Source organism: Accipiter gentilis, chromosome 19 (assembly GCF_929443795.1).
Source record: "Accipiter gentilis chromosome 19, bAccGen1.1, whole genome shotgun sequence".
NCBI lineage: Eukaryota > Metazoa > Chordata > Aves > Accipitriformes > Accipitridae > Astur > Astur gentilis.
The window spans coordinates 14,162,288-14,187,048 of NC_064898.1; the positions used below are offsets into that span (position 1 = coordinate 14,162,288).

The 24,761-nt window shown below is 36.3% G+C and overlaps 1 protein-coding gene across 2 annotated transcripts in view; it reads right to left on the reverse strand.

Moving 5' to 3' along the window:
• The window catches only part of ARHGAP42 (Rho GTPase activating protein 42), a 165,014-nt gene that overhangs the window by 9,934 nt on the left and 130,319 nt on the right, over window positions 1–24,761 (reverse strand). For both annotated transcript variants that reach the window (XM_049823141.1, XM_049823140.1), the window contains exons 11-22: window positions 23,357–23,435; window positions 22,496–22,535; window positions 21,546–21,608; window positions 19,841–19,915; window positions 19,068–19,152; window positions 17,729–17,787; window positions 16,799–16,904; window positions 11,848–12,007; window positions 9,046–9,190; window positions 5,831–6,211; window positions 3,462–3,618; window positions 2,875–2,937 (exon numbers count right to left, since the gene is read on the reverse strand). In XM_049823141.1, coding sequence (XP_049679098.1) covers window positions 2,875–2,937; window positions 3,462–3,618; window positions 5,831–6,211; window positions 9,046–9,190; window positions 11,848–12,007; window positions 16,799–16,904; window positions 17,729–17,787; window positions 19,068–19,152; window positions 19,841–19,915; window positions 21,546–21,608; window positions 22,496–22,535; window positions 23,357–23,435 — 1,413 coding nt within the window. The remainder of the gene's footprint in view (window positions 1–2,874; window positions 2,938–3,461; window positions 3,619–5,830; window positions 6,212–9,045; window positions 9,191–11,847; window positions 12,008–16,798; window positions 16,905–17,728; window positions 17,788–19,067; window positions 19,153–19,840; window positions 19,916–21,545; window positions 21,609–22,495; window positions 22,536–23,356; window positions 23,436–24,761) is intronic.

Here is a 24,761-nt window from a genome sequence, read left to right on the forward strand (position 1 = left end):
CAGAAGAGGAATGAATGAGGGAAAACACATAAATCTCTCTCAGATGACTCATCGGTTAATATTATCCTACTGGAAGAAGAAAGGTTTATAGACCGCTAGAAATGGCATAGTTACAGACAACCTTGACTGAGTAGAAAACACTGGGCTGGGCTGGGCAAGGTGTTCCAGGTGTTTAAGAAAATGCAAAATATAGCATGAAAATAAAAACAGAAGAATGACTGAGAAAGGATATTTAATCATATGGTTGGGAGACGAGCATGGGGTTAGAGGGCTTCATACTGTCAGCCTACTCCTATTAAAGTCCCAGCCTGGCACCTAGACATCCCGCTGCCAAGCTAGAGCTGTTTGCTGTCACCACCTCCTTCCCATTTTTCTAGGTATTCTTTTCTAATGGAAATCCTTCTTCTTATAATCCAGTTTCTTACTTCAAGAGACATGACTTTCTGTGTACCTCTAAACCAAAGTCAAGAAAATGTAGAGTCAGGGATTATGTGTTGGTGCATTTTTGTACAGAAGCTGCAATAAAGAGACCACAGGCCTTACTAAGACTTTTATGTAACTGCAGTATTTGTGTAAGTGGTAAGAAAACTCCTTCACCTCTTTCAAGTGCATACTAGATTAGCCACAGGGATTGGTCTTAGTGTAAATGGTAGCTTAATACCCCAGTGCAATGGGAAGACTGAGAAGTCAAAGTAACTCCGGAATTGGAAAAAGAAAGCACAGTCTCGATAGGGCATAACATTTTGGTCTTCCCTGCCCAATCCTAAAACATGTACTGTGGCCTATCATTCTCTTTCAGTCTAAAAGACATCTGTTCAAACTGGTAGCACTACGGGGGCACGTACTCATATACACAAGGAGAGAAAACAGCCAGGTCAAATAATGTCCCAGCATTAAAAACGAAAAAGTGAGGACATACACTCATAATAGAGATATCGCATTATACAGAGTCAGAACACAGGGTTGCAAAGTCCACTTGGAAGAAGGAATTGAGTAAGATCAGGCCACTGTGGTGGTAAAGTATCAAGTGCAAAATTATCTGCTGGAATACAGAAAACAATGTGAGACTACAAAGTCATATAGGTATTTTTTATCTGTCTACTGTACAAATGACTACAACAGGCAACAGATGCTTCAAGCAGGAATGCAGCTACTCAGATACTATAATGCGTAGGTAAGCAGCAGCTTAAAATGTCAAACCTAGTTATTTTCACAGGGTAAATTACCCCTGAACAGAGTTCAACACTGTCTTGACTTCAGTATTTCTAGCATCAAACCAGAAAAATAGTTTCTCTGTCTTACACTCTGTCCTGCATATACTCATTAGACAGTAGAGTTACGAACACAGAAGCCCTTTCTACCGGGTGGATCAACATGTAATTACCATGATTTCTACATACTTCAGAGCAAAACAAAGACTACCCTAAGTTTTTAAATCAGCCTTTGTGTTCATAGCATGTATCAGAGGTAAATAAAAGTTGGCTCTGAATTGCAAAATCGTACTCAGACTTAAGCAGCACTGTAAGAAGAGCTGAGCTACTTCTTATTTCTTCCTCATTTTGCCTGCCGACCTCTCATTTTCCATTCTCCTTGTTACTCTTGCTTCCTTCTTAGGAAGGCTGAAGTAGAGGAGCTATTAAGCCTTTCAGCGTTTTCGGCTTTGTTATCTGCTCTCCATATCCATTATCAAACTGCTACATTTTTCCTTTGTCATTTTTTGCTTCTTATGTGCTTTTTATAACAGGTGGCACAGGCTCTGAGGGAACAACAGGGGAGAGTTTACAAGGAGGGAGTAATACAAAATAAGAGAAGGAACAGTGTTGGAGGTGAAATGATGCAGGACTGGTAAAGCAGTCATCGCTCTTGGCTCAGGGCACTAGATTAAGAACATTCCAGTCTCTTCATTTATACTTTTCTTCCTTAAGTTATTGCCCTGCTCTTTTCATACCCCTTTCCTCCCCTACCAGCCTCTTTTTTGGTCACCTTACAGTTAATGTACTACACAACACAAGAACAGCCCTGATTCCTGTAAGCTGCTGCTCTTGAACAAAAACAGTGGGCCTTTGCAGGTCAGCTTTCTCCTTCTTTCCTCTGCTAGATCTGTCAGAGAGTACAGCCATACTGCACTGCCACACATCTCAGCATATGTTGGCATCTTCCTTTACAGCTGTGATACTTTAGATTACTATTGGATTCACAGATTGACTTTTTTTTAAACATGGCTCAACAGTTCCAGTAAGATCCTGGTATCAGTGAGTAAACCGATGGACAAAAACGTATGTTCTGTCTCAAAGAACTTGAAATGCAGGGACAGCAAAAAGAGACAGACTTTTTCCCACATCCATTTATCTGATTATCTGCTTTAGTCTATTAACTGTAAGGGGGCTAGTAATCTATGGAAGATACTGCTTCCCAGATGAACACTTACCAGAACATTCTAAATTCATTTAATATAAGAATGAATCAAATCCACCAAATAAATGCAAACAATTGTAAAGAAAATGTAAATAATTCCTGCTGCACCCTATCAAGAAGAAAGGGCAACAGTTTCTCCAGACAGATACTGAGGCATGGAAGATGTGATGGTAAAGATAGAAATACTGATCAAATTAATCCTGAACTTTCTAAAGCAGCTGTTGATTCAATAACTGTCTTTGTGAGCAAATTACCATAAACTAGAATGTTAGAATGTTTGCTACTCTGCTGAAAGCCTGTATATACAAAGAGCTGTATGGAATAAGTAAATAAAATTTCACATGCTACATGATGCTGTCCAAAAGACACAGAACAAAGCTCTAACATTTCTATTTCAATCTTTGAAGCCAGCTAACCAGAAAGAATTTTACAAATTGTTAAACAGTATGAAGCACTTACCGTCCTGAAGAAACTTGTTTAAGTGAACCAGCACTTTCAAACAACTGCGCTCTTGCAGCCACTCTGAAAATAAAAGCACCACCTTGCTTTATACTTTGCCCATTAATTAAATACACAGAGTAGTTTCACTTTTAACCATCTAAAGACATGGACACATTTTTTAAAAATTGTTTTAATTATTCACTTAGAGAAACAGGAAATTCAAAAGCTGTATTTAAGTCCCTATTCAGCAGCATTCTTAAGGGCATAACCTAACTGGTGCCACTGACTTCTACATGCTCTAGTGCCTTGCTGAGTCAGCAAGGGAAATCTGAACACCTTATATTTAAAATTATATTCATGGATGGCCAATAGATATATTGGAAATGCTTTTACTGCCAGTCTGTCGCTGTCATGCTGGAACTCTGAGCTGTGCAGCATTCTCCAAGTAAGACACAACAGTCTGTGAACTGACTACAGTGATCCCTTCCAGTTTAAAAAGTGGAGTCCTGCAGTTTCTGGAGAACTTGCTTATGTACTTCTCTGGGATCACTTTATAGTAGACAAACTGTAACAACACAAATCTCCAAAGGGCCTTGATGACTTACACAGATCCTGGTCTTTGATAGCCATTACTTGATGCAGTATCTAATCTTAATCTCCTGCACATTTTGGGAGGCAAATCAGGGTTTGGTGGAGCCTTTGGTGTATCTTTGGTATCTGTTGAAGATAAGCTCTGTATAGATCCACTACAGCTTTTGTTACCTAAAGAAAACAACCAAATTATACGGAATATTAAAGTTAATTTGAAGTTGTTGCACAACATGTGTAACATGCAAAGCAAAGTTGTTGTGTTTTGTCTTCTTGTTTGTTTTTTTTGTTTGTTTGTTTTTAAGAGGCAAAATAGGTAGAGAAAGTACTTACTAAGAGAGAGAAGAAACAGCCTTTCAGGCAGAAAGCCAGGAGAAAAGGGCCAACAGCAAGAATGAAGAAATAATGTTAAAATTGTGAAGGCTAATAAATTACATTGCACTTAAAGGCCTACTTAGTACATTCACTAAAAAGTGACAATAAAAACAATATTTACAAAGTAGTACACTGCATAGAATTGTAGAAAAAAATCATGTTGGAAAGGATCTCAGGAAGTCATCTGGTTCAAATCCTGCTCAAACAGCATCCACTATGAAATCAGACCACATTAATTTGTAAGAATTAATATTTTAATGTCCACAAAAACTTATGCAATTTAAAAAAAATACTTAGGGATTAACGATCACGATTTGCCTAAAACATTTGCTACTATAACTTGATAAAACAAATTTATAGCTGTACGGACTGTATTGCATACAAAAAAAAAGTCCTTTTATTGAATACAAGGTATGGCCACATGTGTCCTTTAAGCTGACCTATCTGGACTTCTGCCTTGTTTGCATATATGTTCTGCAAGACAAAAGCTGCATCTACTTCTGTGTTTCTTTACTCCCAAGAACTACAGATTCTTAATAATAATTCTTTCAAAGCTGTCATAATAGGAAGACATCCCAAAACATAAAATCAATACCTATATTATCAATATTGTTATTCTATAGTATTATTCTATGTTTTAAGTTATTGTTAATGATAATTATTATTCTACATTATTAATACTGTTAATATAACACTAATTCATATCTGGAAGTCTTAGGAAAAAGCTTGTACACTCCATGGAGGGCAGAGGGAAGAGACCTTTCTTAAACTTTTAGGACTCTGCACATACCCACATTTTTAGCCTACCTGTACTTACATTACTTATACTATTGACAGCTCAGTGGCAAACTCAGCACTCACACTCAGTCCACTGGATCTCGTTGTTTCAGTGCTGACTGTTAATCTTCATAATCCAAACCACAGCAAATACAGTTATTTCAAGAAAGTGTTTCTTCTAAACTAATTACCACATAGCTGTCAATATAGTGCAGTATCACCTCATGTACTCACAAAGGTAGAGCAAGAGTTCACAGGCATTCCAGCTAACTTAGCATTTAGCAGAACTGTATAAATTAAGAAGCTATGTTTTTAAGCTTCTCTGTCTTGTAAGGAGCCCTGTCCAGGATTATTTGGAGACTTGGGCTCAGCTCAGGTGCTCTGATGGTGTTCTTTGAAGCAGCATCCTTCTTCAACTGAAAAGGAAGACTGGTGTCCTAACTTATGCCCTGAAATTAGATTCCTAAAGTTGGGTTTGCAAACCTGTGGTTGTTCTTGTCCATATACAGGACCATTCAGACATAATCTTGTGTTCAAGCTAATCTACTTGCAGCACTGGATGACAAACCGTGCAAGTAGGGCAGAATGAAGCAGCTGTTCCATCAGTAGGGTTTCAGACATACATTTCATGTCAGGGATTACCTTTTTATCCCATTTGTCCAGTCCTATCTCAGCTAAAGGCATTGACAGTAAAAACCATAACTAAAAAAAAACAAAATAAAACCAAACCACTTCTCCTTCAGTCTCCTATGTCAGCCAATTTAAGAGATGCAATTGTCAAAAAAAAAAAAAAAAAAAGCAAGCAGGCACACTGACAAGAAGTGACAAACCTGTTACTTACTAGATGTTAAGCCTAGTGCTTTTTAAATGTTAACTTTGATCAGTATCAATCATGTTGCAAGGATTCATTCCTTTGACACGGTGATAAACCATAGCTACCAACACTTCCTATAAACCAGCAATCTTCTTACAAGTCAGTGGTCTAGATGAGGCATAGCAGGATAGAGAATACTCTAAATTCTGAGAAACACTGACCTCTTTTAAGCTGTGTGAACTGTACAGGTAACAAACAATGGAATTCTGTCAAAAGCAGTTTGAAAACTGAAAGAACATACCACAAAAATTAAAGAAATAAACAAAAAAGATTAATGAGTATCACTAGCTTTCAGATGCAGCTCTTGTCTTCTGAGGTGTCACAATAAACACTGATGTCCTGAAAGACTTTAGAAATTACCTTCAGCTGACGGGATTGATCTAAGGGAAGATGCTGAAGACCTTTTCAGCCCAGACAGAGTGTAAGAACTCTTTTTGGTCAGGTCTGTTGGTGGAGAGGCATTCTCTGGTCCAGTGACAGAAGCTACGCTTTGGCAGTCTGACTCCACATCTGTTTTGGTTGCATCCTCCTTTGATGAGGATTCTGGACTTGTAGTCCAGAGGCCTGAACTCTTCTGGCCATTAGAAGAAGGGGGAGAGGCAATCCACGGAATCCCTCCTGATTTTTCCCTGGGCTGCGAAGGCACGCATTTGGTGGTGCTGTTCTGCTCAGAGGAGTGAGAAGAGAGAGATTCAATGCTGCCCATGGGAGTGCTGTCTGGGCTACTGCTGTATGAATCACCTAGGGAGGAGTGTGGGGAGACAGAGAAAAAAAATAATCACATTTTCTAATCATGTGCATTTCTTTCATTCCACCTTTAGTCCCTTGTACCTTACTTGTCATCAAATTCATTGATCTGTGTTTTCAGAGGCAATGATTCTTAAGACAAAATACCTGTTTATTTACTGAGTTTCACACATATTCCTATCTTTAACCTGGAAGACCTGCTTTTCATGGCTATTTCTTTAGAGCTGACAAACATAATGGGCTACAGGCTAACTTATTTCACATAGAAGTTTGCATTTTAAAAGAACTGCCTGCAATACAAATAATCCTTAGGAAATTTAACAATTACAAAGTTGCAATGTCTTTGTGGTGAGTATCTTGCTAGATTTCCAGGATAAGGCAAATGTTGTGGTGCTTGTCACACTTATGTTCTTAAACACATGACTTCATTGCCAGCAGGCACTAGAATTTTTATTTTGGTTACCAAGCTGCTGAGGATCTTTACAGTCTTTGCAAGACTAGTCCATAAGTCTATCTATAGATATCCTATTTTCTGAGTCATCATACCTTTCATGAAATATCTATCCCACAGAAGGGCAACAACTCATTCCTTTATTTACAACTTGAATGTTGAACATTTTATGAATTTCTGTAATAAGACTGCTATTAGAGAAATTTACCTATCTACACAAAAATCTTTGTACTGATTGTGTTTCTAATAATCTTTTTGCAACAAGAAGTAGGAATATCCTAAAGAAATTTGCTGATGATATAAAGGTAGAAACGCTCATCGGAACTGAGGAAGCTCTGGCCTATAATACAGGGAGGACTGAGTTATTCTGAAGACTGGATTCAGTCTAACTAGAGTCATACATTGGTTTCTAGTTTGTTTTTTTTTCCCCCCAAAAGCTAGGAGTTATAATTCACAAAATTCACAAGTAGAGAATGTATATTCTTCAACCACACAGTATTTACAAGATATCGACATGATACAGCTGCTTTTGCCTCCCAATGTTTCAATACCCTTGGCAACAAGTGACCATAACCACACACAAATACTACAGATAAGGTCACAAATACCAGTGCCTTGCACAGTGCGTGGATCTGACAACAGTAGTGCCACTAGTACAGTAGTGTGAAATATTCTGTCCACTTGTGGCCAGAATTCTGGTATTCCAGATTAGATTGCCACCCATCTTGCCCCTTTACAGACCATTAGTCCCTTGAAAATTGCAAGATTGGCTGAAGCCTAGATTTGTCAGATGCATTTTCTACAATTTTCTACTGTTTGAAACCTGTATCCCATTTTCTCACGCCATACAGAATTCCTTAATTTCCTGTAATAATAGTTAAGTGTCCGTGCTTCATTTAAATGATGACTTAAAACCATCTAGTACTTCAGAAATTGCTATTCCCAGAAGCCAAGGCTCTCTCTTGCCTGTCTCTGGCTATACTTAGAGATATTTGGCAAGGAGAATACATCTGCTTCTGCCTCGGCCTTCCAGGCACAAGTGAGATCTTAACTGGAACTTGTGTAAGCAAGTGCTGAACTTGAGCTAATAAGCAAAGCACAAGTGGAGAGCTCTTGGGTCAGACCTAGTTCCAATCAAGCCGTCAGCACAAGACCTGTGTCTGAATGAAGAAGCATGAGCTTGCACATGCTCTGCAAAATACTTGCACAGAAATGCCCCTTTTTTAAGCTGACATTCATTCATTGCAGTTACACAGTAAAAAGCAGTTGAAACTTGCCCAGTTTATCCTCTGGTGAATGTAACTGAAGGTTCCTCTGTAACTTCTTGCTCGGGATCCCATGCCATTCACACTGGCAATTGATGTGTAGGCAGCTATTGCTCTCATTTAGTATTTAAACTGTCACTGGCAGGAATCATGTAACATAAACCTATGGAAAATGCAGCACCTATGCAAGAGTACGCTGAGGATACATTTCCTAACATTACAGGCTTAAGAATTACTACAGATCCTCAGGAACAGATGCACCTTTAACTGCGGATTAATTTACTGTACCAGTTTCACGTAAATCTCCTTGAGGAACCAAGGGACACAGAAGTTCTTTTGGAATTCTGTTGCAGTAGCAGAACTGTTAACATAATCTTTGCTAACATTTCAATACTGGCATAGTCAGTAAGTAAAAAAAGTGATGGCCCACTAAATGAAAATGAATGAAGGGAAACTTTTAATAGTCACATCTACATGAAAATGAATAAGCATTCTAAGCAGCAATTAATTATAACCATAACTCCCTGCTGTTAAACAATAAGCGGTATAAGTATACTGTTTCTCCCCAAAATATTAGAGTTTGTTTGTATTCCAGAAAAACTAACAAAGTTTCAGTGGTTTTGGCAACTTGGGCAGTGGCTGACTTTGAACCAATGACCATAGTTTCATGCATGTGAAAAAAAGCCAAGTAATGGTTTTGATCTCTTGACCTTGACTGAATTACATTTATTAGAGGAGGAGATGAAAGATTCTATTTAGTTTCCCAACCTTTAATTATCTTGCAAGCAAATGAGATGAACTTCATATAATGAACTTCTGAGTTTCAAAGCAGACTACATTTAGATTAGAATATAAAGTCTACTCTAAATCATTTTTGAACACTGTATGCAATACAAGACTTGCCTAAAACCAAACATCCTTTCTCACCTGAGAGAAGCAAGGAATGAAGTCATTTAACAATGTGGCTGTGGCTCACAGAGATTAAAAAGCTGATGAAACGCTATCTGTTATGCTTATAATTATTGGAATACAATACCTTTTGGATATTTTTTGGGAAAGTTAAAAGACAAGATATAAAAAGGAAGATAACCAGTCAACAAGGACAAACTCACTGTCAGGATCTGCTAGACATGGTGTATATCTTCCTTTGGGTTTACGTGAACCCGTGGAGAGACAAATTGCTCTTGTCCTTCTTGAACCTGATCGGGACTGAGGTTGGGGAAGAGGAATATTGGGATCTGGTGCGGTGTGAAATATCTGCATGATTAAACGAAAAAAAAAAAAAAAAAAAAGGAAAAATAAGATATAAACAATAGAGGTACTCTTACACTTCAATTATTAATCCACTTGTTTTCCTCACCACTATCCCTGAAATTAATCCTGTTAATAGTCTCACACATCACAAAAGAGTAAACTCACAGAACACAAGCTTTGCTCTAAACTGATTTTACAATCCAAGAACAACATTACTTAGTTGTACTTAAAAATTATAGTAATTATATAAAAATTTTTGTTTAAATAGTTTTATATTAGAAGTACTTAACAGTCTTAATTGTAAAACTTCCATTAGGTGCTTACTACTACCTCCTGCCCAAGAACTAATATTTTTTTTTTTTTAAATATTATGAAAAGATTGAATTTTTTCTCTGTGTTCCTGTGAAAGCTTTTGTGTGTCATAAAAATGTGTCATAGTCGTAACTTATTACAATCCAGTTTGTATTTCAGAAAGCCACTTTATTTTACCTAACAATTCAAGTTTGATGAGGAACATCTTTATGTTAGAAGCATCTCCTGGTTTTTATTTTTTACATACCACTGCTACCACTGGTCAATTTTGCACCTCATTTCTGCAGAAAATACTCAAATTTTTACGAGTATCTGACTACTGCAATCTGACACAGGTCCACATAAAGTTTTTAAAGAACTCTCTGCTGATAAGTTTGGCAAGCCTGCCAGCAAGAACAATGCAGAAGGTCCCGTAATTTCGTTGACTTTCTTTTGTATCACTTGTTCTGCAATATCCAAGACACATGCAGCAGAGGTCTTGAAAGACCCTAAAAACCTTCTTGGATACTTCTAGTAAAAATGATAATTGCCTTGGAGGATGACCAAAGCAAAAAATATAACCAAAAGATTTGCAGGTTTTAATTCCAGATCTTCTTTCTCACTTACTCCTCCTAGCGTAAGACTGTAAACTCTGAGTACCTTTTATGGGATTCTGTGGAAGGAAGTGGAATTAGTTCTGTGGAATGGAGAAGAGGTTTTATAGAGAAAGATTGCCTGAAATAAGCTACTAAAGGAATCAGAAGTGTCCAACCTCCCTAGGTCCAAGTGTTGCAGGTTAAATACCATGCAATGCAAAAATATGTCTCTGCAAGGATTTCTGGACCCTCTGTCTATAGGGCACTCCCAGAAGAGGATGAAGTGAACAATGAAAAGATACCTCCATGCCATTCACAGATGTGGAAAAAATGAGATGGTCTAGAAGTACATTAATACTGTATTAGGCATTAGTGAGTAGCACATCAATACAAAAACATGTCTGTAGACAGAGAAATGGAGCAAGGGTGATTTTGGTTGTGCAGCCATGATCTTTGCATTGAATGAGCTTGTAATTTTCTCAAGGGGAAATTCAGTGTTGGAAACATGTAATATATATGTTTTGGAGTTATAGCCAAGGAGGCTATCAGTATCATACCAATTCTGAGGAGTCCCTGTGAAATATAACTGATGATACCAAACAGTACTGTCAGTACTTACTGACCAACCAGTGCAGGGGATCCTGGTACTGACCGGGAACAGCCCCTTAGCTGAGTAACGTGAAATGGAAGAAACCCAAAGTTTTTTCACTTTGTTTTGTTAGTCATCAGAGAAGGTGATATATACATCAACAAAAGATCCCCAAAATAAAATTTCTTTAGATGACCAAGTAAAGGAGATCTTGACTGTTCTGCTGAGTTCTGAAATGAAATAGTTTAAAGTAAAATAAAATCTGAGGAGGCTTTTCAGTGAAGCTGATATCTGCAATGGTAGTGACTGAAAGTAAGTATTCAAGATTTCATGGATTTTCCTTCTCAAGCCCTTAAACAGTTCTTATTCAATGTTCCAGGAAAGAGTTTGAGACGGACCTTTGCTGTCACTGGTCTCTTTGGGAAAACCAAAATAAACCAGGCAGTCACAGACATGCCTTTCTTCAAAGCCAAAGTACCTAGAGAAGTTTGTATGTTCCAGAGTATTCAAGAAATTTTAAATCACAAAGACATGATGGGCTTCAAACATGTAACTAGGAATAAAACCTCATCTAAGATACGGTATTTTTTCCATTTGCTTTTTTACTTTTCGTCTAGTATCTACACAAATGAAAAATGACACACTGCACAGAAATGGGGGATTCTGCTGGGGATCCACATTGATACTGCTTGTGAAAAGAGGAACTGAAGGATAGTTGGGGTTTCATGATGTTAGGAGGGACTAGATCTCCACTGTGCAGCCGGTGTATCCTCAAAGGACAGCAATGTCCAGAAAGACTCTGACTTGATGCACTCAGAGGAGAATCCATGCATTCAACCAGAGGGAACCTTCATACACAGATAGCATGAGAGAGATGGAGGAGCTGGGAGCAAAGTGATGACCTCCTTCTGTTTCTAGATATAAGAAGGACACAGCAATCTTCAGAAAGCAACTGAAGATTCAGAGCAACTCCTTCAAAGCATGGGAGATTATGCCTTGGATCTGTACCTTGCACAGCCACAAAAGACTTGCTAGGAATACAGATCCATAGCATGGGGTGAGAAGAAGGTATTCTTTCTATCAACGATCTCCTACAAATGCTGGATTTCTTATTCTTAAGAACTTAATGAAAATGAGATCTTAGTTCCACTTCATCACAAAACAGTCAGATAATGTCTTTCTACCTTTTCATAATGCTCTATCAGAATTTCAACGACGATATTTTGAAACTTAATGTTCATCATAGCAGCCACGGTTTCTTCTTGGGCTCTCATCAGAGTTGGTCCAAAGATAACACCAAGGTTGGATACAGTCATTAGATTTTGTTGACTGTGTAATGATACCCTTTAAATGAACACAAACAATATGCAATTAAATTGTTGTGCTAAACTACAATTCCAACAGGCAAAAAACCTGTTAAGACTACTTCTTTAACAAGATCCCGAGTTCATGCCACCCTTTTAAAACCACTTTTAAAACTTTCACTTTTACTAGAGTCAAAATACAGTGTAGTACAACTACTATATTTCCATCCAGGCTCCCATCCTGAAATAACTTAATGGATAACAAGCATGTCTTCCTAGAGGAAGTATTTAAATTCCTGACATAATTGACAGGGAAAAGCAACTGTCTTTGAAGGTCTCCACAGAGAGATGCAGACCATCTAAAGTTTAGGATAAGCACCTATCTCTCTCTAATGATTTTACAGGAACTTAAATATTTGATGTTGGAGTGAATGAAAATACTAAGTGATAATGGAGGTCAACCATATACATTAGCTTTCATGTAAAGGAAAGAAACTTAGTTACTGAAAACACTTAAATTGCAATAGGATCTCTTTATTAATATGTTGAAAACATGGGATCAATAGGGTCAGCAAAATCGTTGTTTCTGTTGTATAGATAACACTAGATGATCATAATGACATCTTCTGGCTTTAAAATATATTAATCTTTTACTTTTGTATATTGTTATTGCTTACTGTACCTTTTCTGTCATTTTTCTTCTTAATGTAGAATTTAGAAACCTAGTTTTTCCCGTAAGTTATCAGATAGCAAAATGAAAACCATCAATCAGTAATCCTCAATGCCCCTTTTCTCTCCTTACGAATAAGATTTGCCAAATAAAACCCGTATAATCATAAATCCTTTGAAATAACTGCCAGTGATTCCCCAGTCACAGCTGCCCTATTGCCTCGTGTCTGAGAAATATCATGCCACGTAAAGATTTTATAATTGCCTTAATGCTTAATTTTACTGAATGTACTACGAAATAGAATCAGTTATTGAGGCACTTGTTCATGTTTTCCTCTTCCTTCTCACTGCTATCTGCTACCATTGCCAAGCTGAGCATTTTTAGTCACTTCCTACATAATTAAAATAACTGTTGTAACTTTAAAAATTAAGAAACAGTGAAATCTATAAAATACTGGAAGACTAGCAGGTAGGAACAAACTTTATCTTCTGTTTTACTCTGATAGCCTTCATTAATCAGATTTATGGAGACATCTGCTATGTTTTCCTTCCAATAATATTCTCAGATAGCTTGATTTGTTCTTAAAATGTTGTATAAACATTAGCAATATTACCTATCTGATGTCAGAGTTTGGTAGCAAATAACACAAATACTATTCCCTTACAAAGATTAGAAAGGCAGTGACAAGACGACTGTCAGGTCTTCCCTGACAGGTTTTCCCAAGGCTACTGGGGTATTTTGTCAGAATCAGGATCAAACCCATGTCTGGACTGACACATTACCTTTCTCTTATTCTCCCTGTTGAGTAGGCACTAATGGTACACAGAATGAGTAGAATAGTAGAATTATCTTGGTATAGAGGTGAGATAGACTGTACAATTACTTCTATAATGAAGTAATACTCTCCTCATATTTGAACAGTAATGCTTTAGCATTCCATTTACATTGAGAAGCGGGAGAAATATGGGAAAGGGGTTTGTATTAGAGAGAACATAATTATAAACTGCAGGAAAATAAATATCTCTCTTCTTACACATTTCCTATGTTGCTTCACCAAGTTATGTCAAAAAAACTTTCCAGAGTTTTATTTCAGACAGACACACTGGCAGAGATCATTATTTGGAAGCCATATAATGAAAATGACTACCTTGTTAAAGCATATTTTTAGCCAATTATCTTAATCTAATTTTCTCTGTAACAGATCTTATGTTTGGCTTAGGTGACTAAGGTGTCTTTGGGAAGTCCGCTAGTATTCTAATGAAAATGGAATTTTGAATTATTCAGCTCTAGGTTTGTTAGAAAAACCTAAAAAAAATAACCCTTTGCAATGTTACTATGCTTTGGGCTGCACAGTAACTGTTAAAGTCTCTTACAAAAACACTATAGTCTTATAGCTTAAGAGAGAAAGTAGTGTTTGTCCTGTGTTTGGGTTTCCTTGGTTACAAATTTGGTAGCTTTGCTAATAAAAGGAATGGTGAATTTAATAACACTGTAACCAGAAAGGACTTTCTACAAAGCATTTCAAAGGCTCAATTTCTTGCAGAAGAGGAAAAACCCAGGCCTGTAAATGGATCATTTTGATAGCCAATTTCCTCTGACCTAGTCCTACTGTTGCTGAGCTACTGAATAGATACAGGCCAAGGTAATCATGCATTTCAGGTAGCTGTAAGACATTCATTAAGGTGCAGTTGCTTTCTCCTCAAAATTTCTTTTTTTGATATATCACTAGTAAATTTTTGATACTGACAGATTGCAGACTCCCAACTATCTACCTTAGAAAAGTATGGTGTTATTAAATCAAACCAAAGAATGATTTATTCTTTAAAGTAGAGAGGTAATTTGACTAGGAAGGTTTAAAAACAAAAAATGAATTACCTATGTGAAAATAACACCAAACTTCCCATGTTTGCCTAGCTGTTGACTGAGTATATACTCATGCAGTATCACCTCTCTGCAGGGTGCTTTTCAGGATTTGCTGGATTTGTTTGTTTGTGTTTAGTATGATCTACATCCCACAACATCTAGTTCATATTTAATTCTGCATTGTGACACAAAAGTCACGGTAGGCAGACATGTAAAGACCTTAAGACTTAACCCAAGAAAAAATAATATTATCCTTATTTTATAACTCATAGTTAAAGGTATAGTATTTTCACCTAGACAGAAAAGCATACATAAAGGAACTGAACAGCTAAAAAAAATATAGGGAAAGGATGTACATTTTGAAATTGGATTTCAAACAAAAGAATGAAGAAACAGGAAGTTGCTTTTTTCTTTTTTTCATATTTTCCCATTTTCATAAAATTAGGCACTGTATCTGCCATTTTTTCCTTGAAAAGTCTTCACAGAGTGGTAGGAAAAAGATGAGGAAGGAAGATAACTAATATACGCAAGAGACTAATTTTGAATTCAGTCTCATTAGAACTGCTAGCATAAACAACAGCTGGCAAATTATATGAGAAATTAGAAGGGGTGAACTGAATGTTGGAAAGAAAAGAACTGAAAGTTTTCAGTATAAAATTGTAAGATTACATTTATCAGAAATGAGAATCACATCAAAGATGAGATAGGCAAAAGTTAAAGAGAACAGTTAAAGAAGGGAATACTGCAGGCATGCTTTTCTTTGGAAATGCATTTGAGGTCACACTGAGAATAAAGAGGCCAGGAAAAGAGGTCAAGGAAGAAATGCTTGCCTATAACTAATTCTGCCTACAAATAAGTCAGTTCCTATGCATATATATTTCTAATTTGGGGGCTTCCAGACTAGCAGCTTTCACAGAATCATTAATCCCTCATTAAATGCTTTAACTTTTTAGAGGGTTAGAAAACAGTAGATATTATGTTTTTCTAGCTAATCAAACAACTCTGCGAGTAAGGAAACTTAAGAAACTTGCTTTCATCTTGTTCTCTGGGTTAACCCACGTATAACAAGATGCAAGGTCTGCCTAATCAGTTTTTGCAATGGAAACATTCACAGCAGCTTGCTATCATGTTAGTTCTTAAGGGGCTAATGACATAAAAGGCTAAAAATAATTTATTAGGGCTAAATAATTTCCTATCAAAGAAATTTTCAAAGTTCTCACATCTGTAAGAGGAAGCAAAACTGCATTATGCTCCACTGTAGACAGCTTACTGCAGGCTGTGGCTCAAGCTATGATCAACAAGGCAAAATAGCTGGGATGTAATGAACAGAATGAAAACAATATGGACTCCTCTCTTACGTCTTCTACATTTCTCAGTCATGTGGGCCTTATCTGAACAACTGCTGTTTCAGTATTCACATTCCCAGATCATTGATAAAAGTACTAAAAAGTATACAGAATGCTAAATCAGAAAGAATAATACATATTAAAAAGTATTCAGCAAATACCAGTGAAAACTGACCAAAGATTTACTAAAATTTACATGAATAACATTTGATGCAGAAACAGGATCAATTATAATGTAATAATGGTATGTAATCATAGATAGTGATACAGAAAGACATAAGAGAATAAAAACTTGTCTTTTTTGTCTCACAGCACATGCTAAGTTTAATTCAGTGAAGACAAAAGGTCATCAGTTCAAAGAAATGCAAAATCTTTTCCATCTGACATTTAATTAATACTTAGAGAAGCTGATGAAACAAGGCAGATTCAAAAGTGGGTTTGGACATTTATATAGATATCAAACCCACAAATAATACTACTTCAAATTAGTGTTTTCAAATGATATTACACTTCAGAGTTAGTAGAGAGAAAAATAAGATCAAAGATGAAGGACAAGTATTATCACATTTGTGTACTCTTCATTTCTGAAACAGCGTGGGACCTCGAGTCAGATTCAAACCAGTGTTTGCTACCAACCTTAGCATAGTTTTAGACGTTTCTTAAATTTAATTATGGCAATTTCTGTAGTAAGTAGGAACGTGAACAAAAACATTGAGTGGATTTATTTTATGAACATAGTTGGTCATCTTGGTGACTCTTTATGGTGTTATTTTTTATTTTGTTTCTACAGTGAGTGCTCGTCAGCTACATTTAGAACAGCATTTTAGAATTAAAAGTAATTTCAAGTGGCATAGTTTCAACACAGAGAATGGATTAAGCAACACTGACAAATTTAAAGCAGAAATAACCACATCTTACAATAATACCAGAGAGAAAAATCAAAAAGAATTACTTGACCAAGTGCTTGATAAGGATGTCCAGCATCTCTCTGTTCTTCTCTGGTAACTTATGCACAAGTGCATGCACTGCCTCAACTCTGTAGTTCTGATCATCTGACTCTATTAAACAGAAAACAAATATTGTTGATAAATTAGAACGTGCCAAGATGTGACTATAAAGGGCACCAATGTATGTACACTAATACAAGCATAAATAACACATGCATTAAAAGAAGCCAAACACAACTAGCCTTTAAAATGATGAGGGCAATTTGGTTTTATTTATTACGACATTCTGAAATCTGTATTTCAAGTAACTTGCCAAAACCACTGTTACAGGAACAAAAAAAATTAGTGGCAATGTTGACCTGATGTGTCACTTCAGTGAAATCCAAGATTTTACTCCTTGATATTAAAAATATCTAAAATTCTTGAGTGTCTTTTATTCTTATCAAGGCAAGAGGAAATGGGGAAATAACTTCAAGTTATAGACTGAGGTCATTAGAAAAACAATCTTACTATCTTTGTATCTAATTACTCCATTTGTGAAAAGGACATAATTATCACCGCCTCCAATTTCTCAAGGCAAGCTGGGAAAATAAAGTTCCCTGGATGAGAGGGATGAATGCTACAAATGAATTATCAGCCCATATAAAACAAACAAACATATAAATCAAGGTTCAGAATTTCATGCAGAAGGCAGTCACACAGAATATCTAAAAAGATCAGAACAAACCGATGAACAGCTTCATCTAGTGTAACTTCTCTGTTTTGAGGGCTTTCATGTGGCACTGTGCTGTCACGTACAGTGACATGGAAGAACTTGGATCCATGGCTGGATCACTGAATAATAGACCAAGGAGAAAAGTAAGGATAGTAACGGGGGAGATTAAGCGCTAGAAACAATATTACTTTCATGAAAGTGTATTTATTACTTTACTTACTAACGGCAACAATGAAATCTTTGTGCAGCTTGAAAGTCATCAGTGGTTCTGAAAGACACCTGGTTGTAAAAAAAATATATTAAAAGGAAATTTAAAGAAAAGCGTTACTCAAAGTCTTTTTAAGTTTTATGGGTGTGATTATGATAGCCCTCAACATCTGCACAATGTACATTGGTATGTCCTAGGAAACCCAATTCAGTGATGAGTGATTCTGATTACAAGTCGTATACAACTCAGTCACGTACACAGTCTGAAAATCTCTTTAAGTTGAATCTGGTGTCACCATTTAAGTTAGTAAGGGAAATACCACCGTCACTGACTACAGCACAGAGACTTGCTGTTTTCTGGCTTCCATACTGTAGAACAGGAATAAATACAGATGCAGAACGTGGTACAGTGGACTGCAAAAGCAATCTGTTGCCCAAGAAAGGCAAAAACATGATGAAATTTGAGACTGAAATTCTGATCTGGGAGATGCTAGAAGAGTCATCCTCTGAAAGGCAGACTGTGAATTGCCTTACAGACACAAACACAGAGCTACTGCTAGCTCATGTTCTAATTTCACAAACACAGTATTTACAATGATTTGTGCTTCTGAAGCTGTATTATGAATTTCTTCAACCAAAGCCTGTCTTTTCAATAAAGCGTACATGAGCATTCCACTATAAATCCTAGGCCTATTTTCCAAAGTGAATAGGGATTTCTGATGCTGCCCTTTGTGAGGTGACCAGTTTAGGAAATCTAGATTTTTAGAAGTCATAGAACACCCACCATCTGGATTTGATGCTTTTTATTACATTTCTTTTGAATGTTATATATTGAGACCCAAAAAAGAGTTACCTCAGAAGTGCCATAGTTCTTGAAAATTTTGTCTCTTATTAACAAAACTTTTAAGAGAAAATGATAGTGTGGGAGGGATATTGTATTTGTGAAGACACCAACAGCATAGGATAAAAACCTATGGTTTTGCTGAGATTTTTATTCTGCTCCAACAATGATGCCATGAAACCTCATGGTACACAGGTTAAGGGATTCAGAAAAGAAAGACTGAGTACAACATGTTATGTGGTTAAGGTAAAAAATTTTAAGCAAGAACATGCAATTAATTAAATTCTGCCAAATTTAGGGCTATATAAGGCATGACTATTTTAATAAGGCAGAAAGTGTGTGACAAATTTTAGATTTATTGTTACACATAATCACAGGGATATTAGGCAAGATAATAATATACTCAATTTTTACCATGCTAATGGATACATGAAATATAATATGATATTAATAAGCAAAAGATTAATGGGCCAGAAAATGAACACTGAGATTTGTGTAGCATCATACTTACCTGAGGTAGTTTTTTAGTCCGCTTGTTATTGTTTTATTGTCCCAAAGTTCCATATCAATGTCCATATCAGGAGGAGATTTAGGGGCTGGTAGAAATTTGAATTATGATTGTGTTAACAGTTTGACTAACACACTAACTAGAAAAGCAGCAAAAGAGAAGCTAATAGATTAGTCATTTAGTTTGTGATTACTTATTAGCCAGATTAACTACCAATCTGATCAATCTGAATCTTTTAATCTCTGCCAAAGTATTAAGAAAAATGAATTTAGCACTCATATTTAGTACCTGTAAACATTAACTATATGCACTGTATTAAAGTGGAAAGTAAGCCCAAGTCAACAGAGAATTACTAATGTATTTGGCTTAGACATTCAAACACAGGCATCAGAGAGCCAAATTAGCAAGAATAGTGAAAGACTAGAACAACTCTCTCTTAAACTGAGTTATGTTGTGTTACAGAACTAACCTTTGGACCACTTCTGAAATATGCCAAACAGATACCAATAAATAGAACTTTAAAGCTAAAAGAAGACATGCATTTTATCCGTAATTTGCTCATATCAATGATTACATGCAGAAATTGAATACTAATGCACAGAAGAAACTAGTTAGATAGATCACTCATTTTAAGACTGCAAACTCAATTTAGCGGCAGTAAGTGCACATACAAAACTGGAAATATTATGACAAAATCTTCTGAGCACAGCAGTTAAGCCAAAAGGGAGCACAGCGCACACACTGCACACTGACAAAGGTTCACTTCAGATACTTACAAAATATGGTATTCATCAGCTTTTGCACCTTGGAGTTTACACCACCTATTCTGTACAGCCCCAGGATTGTAATACCTACATTCGGAAAACAAACACAATGAAAATAATGAAAATATGGTTATTTCAATATATGCTTATGCATCCTTTGTGTATGTTTTCAAAACACCTAAATGTGTTTATGGAAAATTGTACAATTACATTCCTGAGTACTGCTTTACCCTACTGAATTCTCTTCTGGGATGTTAACAACTGCATTCCACTGAATCCATACCATACTATACACTAATCATAATTTTACATTAAGAGAACCCTTTTGCATAGAAGTGACCCATATTAGCAACCAATGAGGAGATGGCTGGGAAAGGTGAAAAATAAGACCCCAAAGCAGTCATAAAACACATTACATGTTAACAAGTTTATCTTACCTAGACTTCAGTAGAATTACTATGCATCTGTATTTGCTGAGAACATCTTCCCTTCCAATTAAGATTTGATTGACATTTATAGGAGAAATTATTGTACCCAAAATAAAATCATGTACTGCATACTGTTGAAACACTGCAGTTGAGAATTTATATGTTATGCATGGATCCCCATGCAAAATAGAGACAGTCAAGTCCCAATTTACCCATAAGATTCAATTGTTGGGGTTTTTTTAATAGCACAGATACTAATTACAAATAATGTTTAAAGTGAGACATTCACAACACAGTATTTCAGTATGCCAGTGATGATAATTTTATTGTTTTTAACTGCCTTTTAAAATCAGCAGGACTTAAAAGTCTTCCCTTCTCCCCACTTCAGGTCTTACCATTTAAAAATTGTCCACTTTTCCTTTGAAAACAACTTTCCAAAGTCTGATCTCACTTAAGGTAACCTAGGTGTTTTGTTTTGAAACTCCCCCCCACCCCGCCCCGAAAAAAAATGCAAGCTCTGAGTCAGCGGTGATTCAAAAGCTACATAGCATTGTTACCTAAGAAACTGAATTCATGTTGAGCCCAATGTTGCACAGAGACCACACAGCTTTTGGATTAGAAGAGTTGCATGCTGACAGTTCAGTGCATGGACAAGAAAAGGTTACCTCTTTCTATGGAAGGTGATACAGCCATACTCCTTCATTTAGAAGTGGATAATTAAAAATTTGCTGTGAGTTGCAAGATATTACCTCATCAGTAGAGCGATTATTATTTTCTTTTTGTACACTCCCACTACCAAAAATGAGTTTCTAAACATTTAAAAAATTGATAAACCATGTGCAAAATGAGTGAATAAAATTACAGGAGTTATGCTCTGCAAAAAAGTTGTTCCAGCAGAGAGTATTCATGCCACTTTTCGGTCTTCAGGTTTCACACCAGAAACCAAAGCTGGGAGCTGAGACTCCCCCCAGTTTTACCACGATAAAGCATAATTCGGTCCCCACAAATTAAAGACTAAAAAAGTGTGCAACTGTGTATTAAGCTGTCTAAACAACATGAAATTGCAGAAAATGTTTAAAAAAACAACTTAAATGATACATTAAGAACTGTTGTTGGAACTTGTGGTAACAGTTTTAAGTGTAAAGCAGACAGATAAAATGTGAAAAGTACAAACCAAATGATGGACACACTCCAAAGCACAGCTGTAAAACATGTAGAATTAATCAAAGTAATATTCAAGAAAAAATACTCATAATAATCTAATACATAATTTGTGATTTAATACACACCTCTTGTTTCTACAGCATGAATACATTTCCTGACAAAGTTGAAACCTGCTTCATTTAAGAACACTATAAAAAGAAGACAAAAAAGGTAATTGTTTCCTAACTTATCAATACACAAAATCTCTGTGTTTAGCTACATTCACGTTAGTCAAAAAGGACTGATACACATTTATCCACAAGATTATGACTGATATTTACTCTGGAGAGCAAGTCTTATGAGGAGCAGCTGAGGGAACTGGGATTGTTTAGCCTGGAGAAAAGGAGGCTGAGGGGAGACCTTATCGCTCTCTACAACTACCTGAAAGGGGGTTGTAGTGAGGTGGGGGTTGGTCTCTTCTCCCAAGTATCAAGCAATAGGACAAGAGGAGATGGCCTCAAATTGCACCGGGGCGGTTTAGGTTGGATATTAGGAGAAAATTCTTCACTGAAGGGGTTATGAAGCATTGGAACGGGCTGCCCAGAGAAGTGGTTGAGTCACCATCCCTGGAGGGATTTAAAAGACGTGTAGATGTGGCACTTAGGGACATGGTTTAGTGGTGGACTTGGCAGTATTAGGCTAATGGTTGGACTCGATGATCTTAAGGGTCTTTTCCAACCTAAATGATTCTGTGATTCTATATAGGGATATTATCTCAACACACTGTCATGTATCTACATTTAGGTTTACAGACTACTGAAATTTTTACAGATTTGTTAAATATAATGTAGCTTTGGAGCCAATCAAATTTTCTTCCTATTTGTGTTTGATAGTAATACAAAAGTTGAAGGCTTTCTCACAGTTTACATAGCTTAGGATGTGCTTTTGTGTGGCCCGATCATGTTATCCAACAGTTATTTCATAGCAATAGAAAGACAATGTAAAATAATTAATTTCTCCCTCACACACACATCTAGAAACCAGGACACTACAGAAATCTAGCAATATTTGATAACTACATAAATGAAGAGCTTACTTTCTTCCTTCTTGCTAATAATGGCTGGCAGTGTGTAGATCTGTAAAAAAAACCAACACAGGTCAATGTTTGTGCTTTAAATTCTTTATTGCCAGGTTTGTTGGTAGTTGCAACATGCTGTGTATTAGCTTGCTGCTAGGTGAAAGCCAACCTTGCCTTTCAGCTTGACGTTTACCCCCACAGCACTCACCCAAGTTAACAGCCCTATGGTAGGATAGACAACTAAAATTTGTTAGAAGTCAGATTTGCAGACTCCAAATGGGTTAAATTTCAATACAACTACTGTTCTAATTTCTGTACTGTTTCAGTCAAACAAGAAGCTTGTAAAAACACTCATTTATCTCATAAAACCATTTTTTTCCGCTTGGATACAGGTCTGTCACTTCATTCAGTGACTATTTTAAGAGCAGGTTAATAGTGGGAAGAAATCTCAGACAAGCCTGTCTCTTAGTAGCTTTCAACACATTTTTATGCTCTCTGCAGTGCCTTTCAAGGTGGTGCTAATTGTTTACTCCATGACACTGCTCAAAAGATGGTTAGTCTTTACCAGTGCAGAAACTACCACTTCACAAATGTTATCCGAACCATGAATCCTATTAGACAATACACTATCATATTACTTAAACATCAAATAACTTAACATAAAATAATAATATATAAATAAAGGCTTAAATTCACTAATAGTTCTGCTTTTCTACTTTGTACCTAACTTCAACTGTGTACTTGTGATAGTGTCTCACAAAGAACAGAGATGTATTTGCCTGTACTGTAACTGAGTATCTGAAATGCATACTAGGTTCTTTCTTTAATATGTGTGCCATAAAACTGTAAAAAGAAAAGAAAATGAAAAAATATCCTTACTGGTTCCTTGCCATCCATAGCTTCAAGCCAAAGTTTTCGGTTGGATTCTGAAAAAGCTTGCAGTGTGATGATTCCAGGTCTGTCAAAAACATACACATACACTGAAGTTACTAATTTCTTTTTCTCAAACAGTATCCAAAGTCAGAATCCAATTGTATATTGACACAAAGTGAATACATAAAAGACAGAGAGAAGTTAATGAAAATTGAAAGCTTCTGTCATAACACAGTAACTTCGAGCTAGATTTAAAAACAGGTTTGTTTTTTAAAAGTTTGGTATGGCAACATGTAATTTTAGATGCCAAGTCCTAAGTGCTCTAAGCCTCCAATAGGTATTAGGCACGTCCATATTGCAAGATGAGTTATACACCTGCAAATGGGATCCCATACAATCCATTTTTCAGTGGGGAGATGCTTAGGGTGGAAAACTTAAGGGCAAGATAGATCAGCTCAATTTGACTAAATATGTCCATGCCTGAGCTAGTTATCTACATTCTTTTAATAGCAAATGAAGTAGGTACTTTTAATCTGAAAGTCATATCCCAAAATAGACATCTAAAGTCAGTCAAAAGAAATGTGCCCTAAAACGGTTGCCTAAAAAGAGTGCTTTGAGATAGTATCTCAAGTCCGAAGATATAAAGCCAATTGAGCTGAGTACTGTCATGGTGCAGGATTTTTTTTATTTGAGAGGACTCAAAAAAATCAGTTCTTTCTACTGGCTGTGCTTTAACCACTATGAAAGAAGTTTAAAAAGTGGCATATCCTCTCTGTTGATGAAGCTTTGACATTGCTTAGAAAAAGAGTCATGGGAACCAGTGAAGGGATAAGGGAACCAATTTCTATATTTGTTCCTGGAATAATTATATGAACAGATGTGTAAATACAAAGAATTAGTCTCTATTTGTGATCATGGGCAAATGAGTTCTTTAAGAAATGCTTTGCAATTAATTCGCTGATTTGCCAACACAGAATGCCCATGACAGTCCATTTAAAAAGTCCTTCTGCTACACCAGTGTAACATGTAACTGCTCAAAACTTTCAGCAGACTGTCCAAAACTGATTTTTCTATGGTAGGTTCACAAATAAAGGACACTACATTCTTTACTAGGTATTTATCTTCCACCATAGAAATAAATAATCAAACAACCACCACCCTTGCCCACATCTCCAGAAGACCTACGCTGTCACCTTGTATTTAAAAAGCATTCAAGAAAGCATCTGGACAATATAAAATATCAAAATGTGTGTTCATGCACATACACCAAACCATTCAAGGAGGAGTAAGCCCTGCCTTTATACATAAAGATGCCAAGCAGAATATTTTGTTTGCTATCTATTACCACAAAAGTAAAAAGATACAGTTAATCCAGGTTAAGATGTATAATTGTTTTTCTATTTTCTTAAAA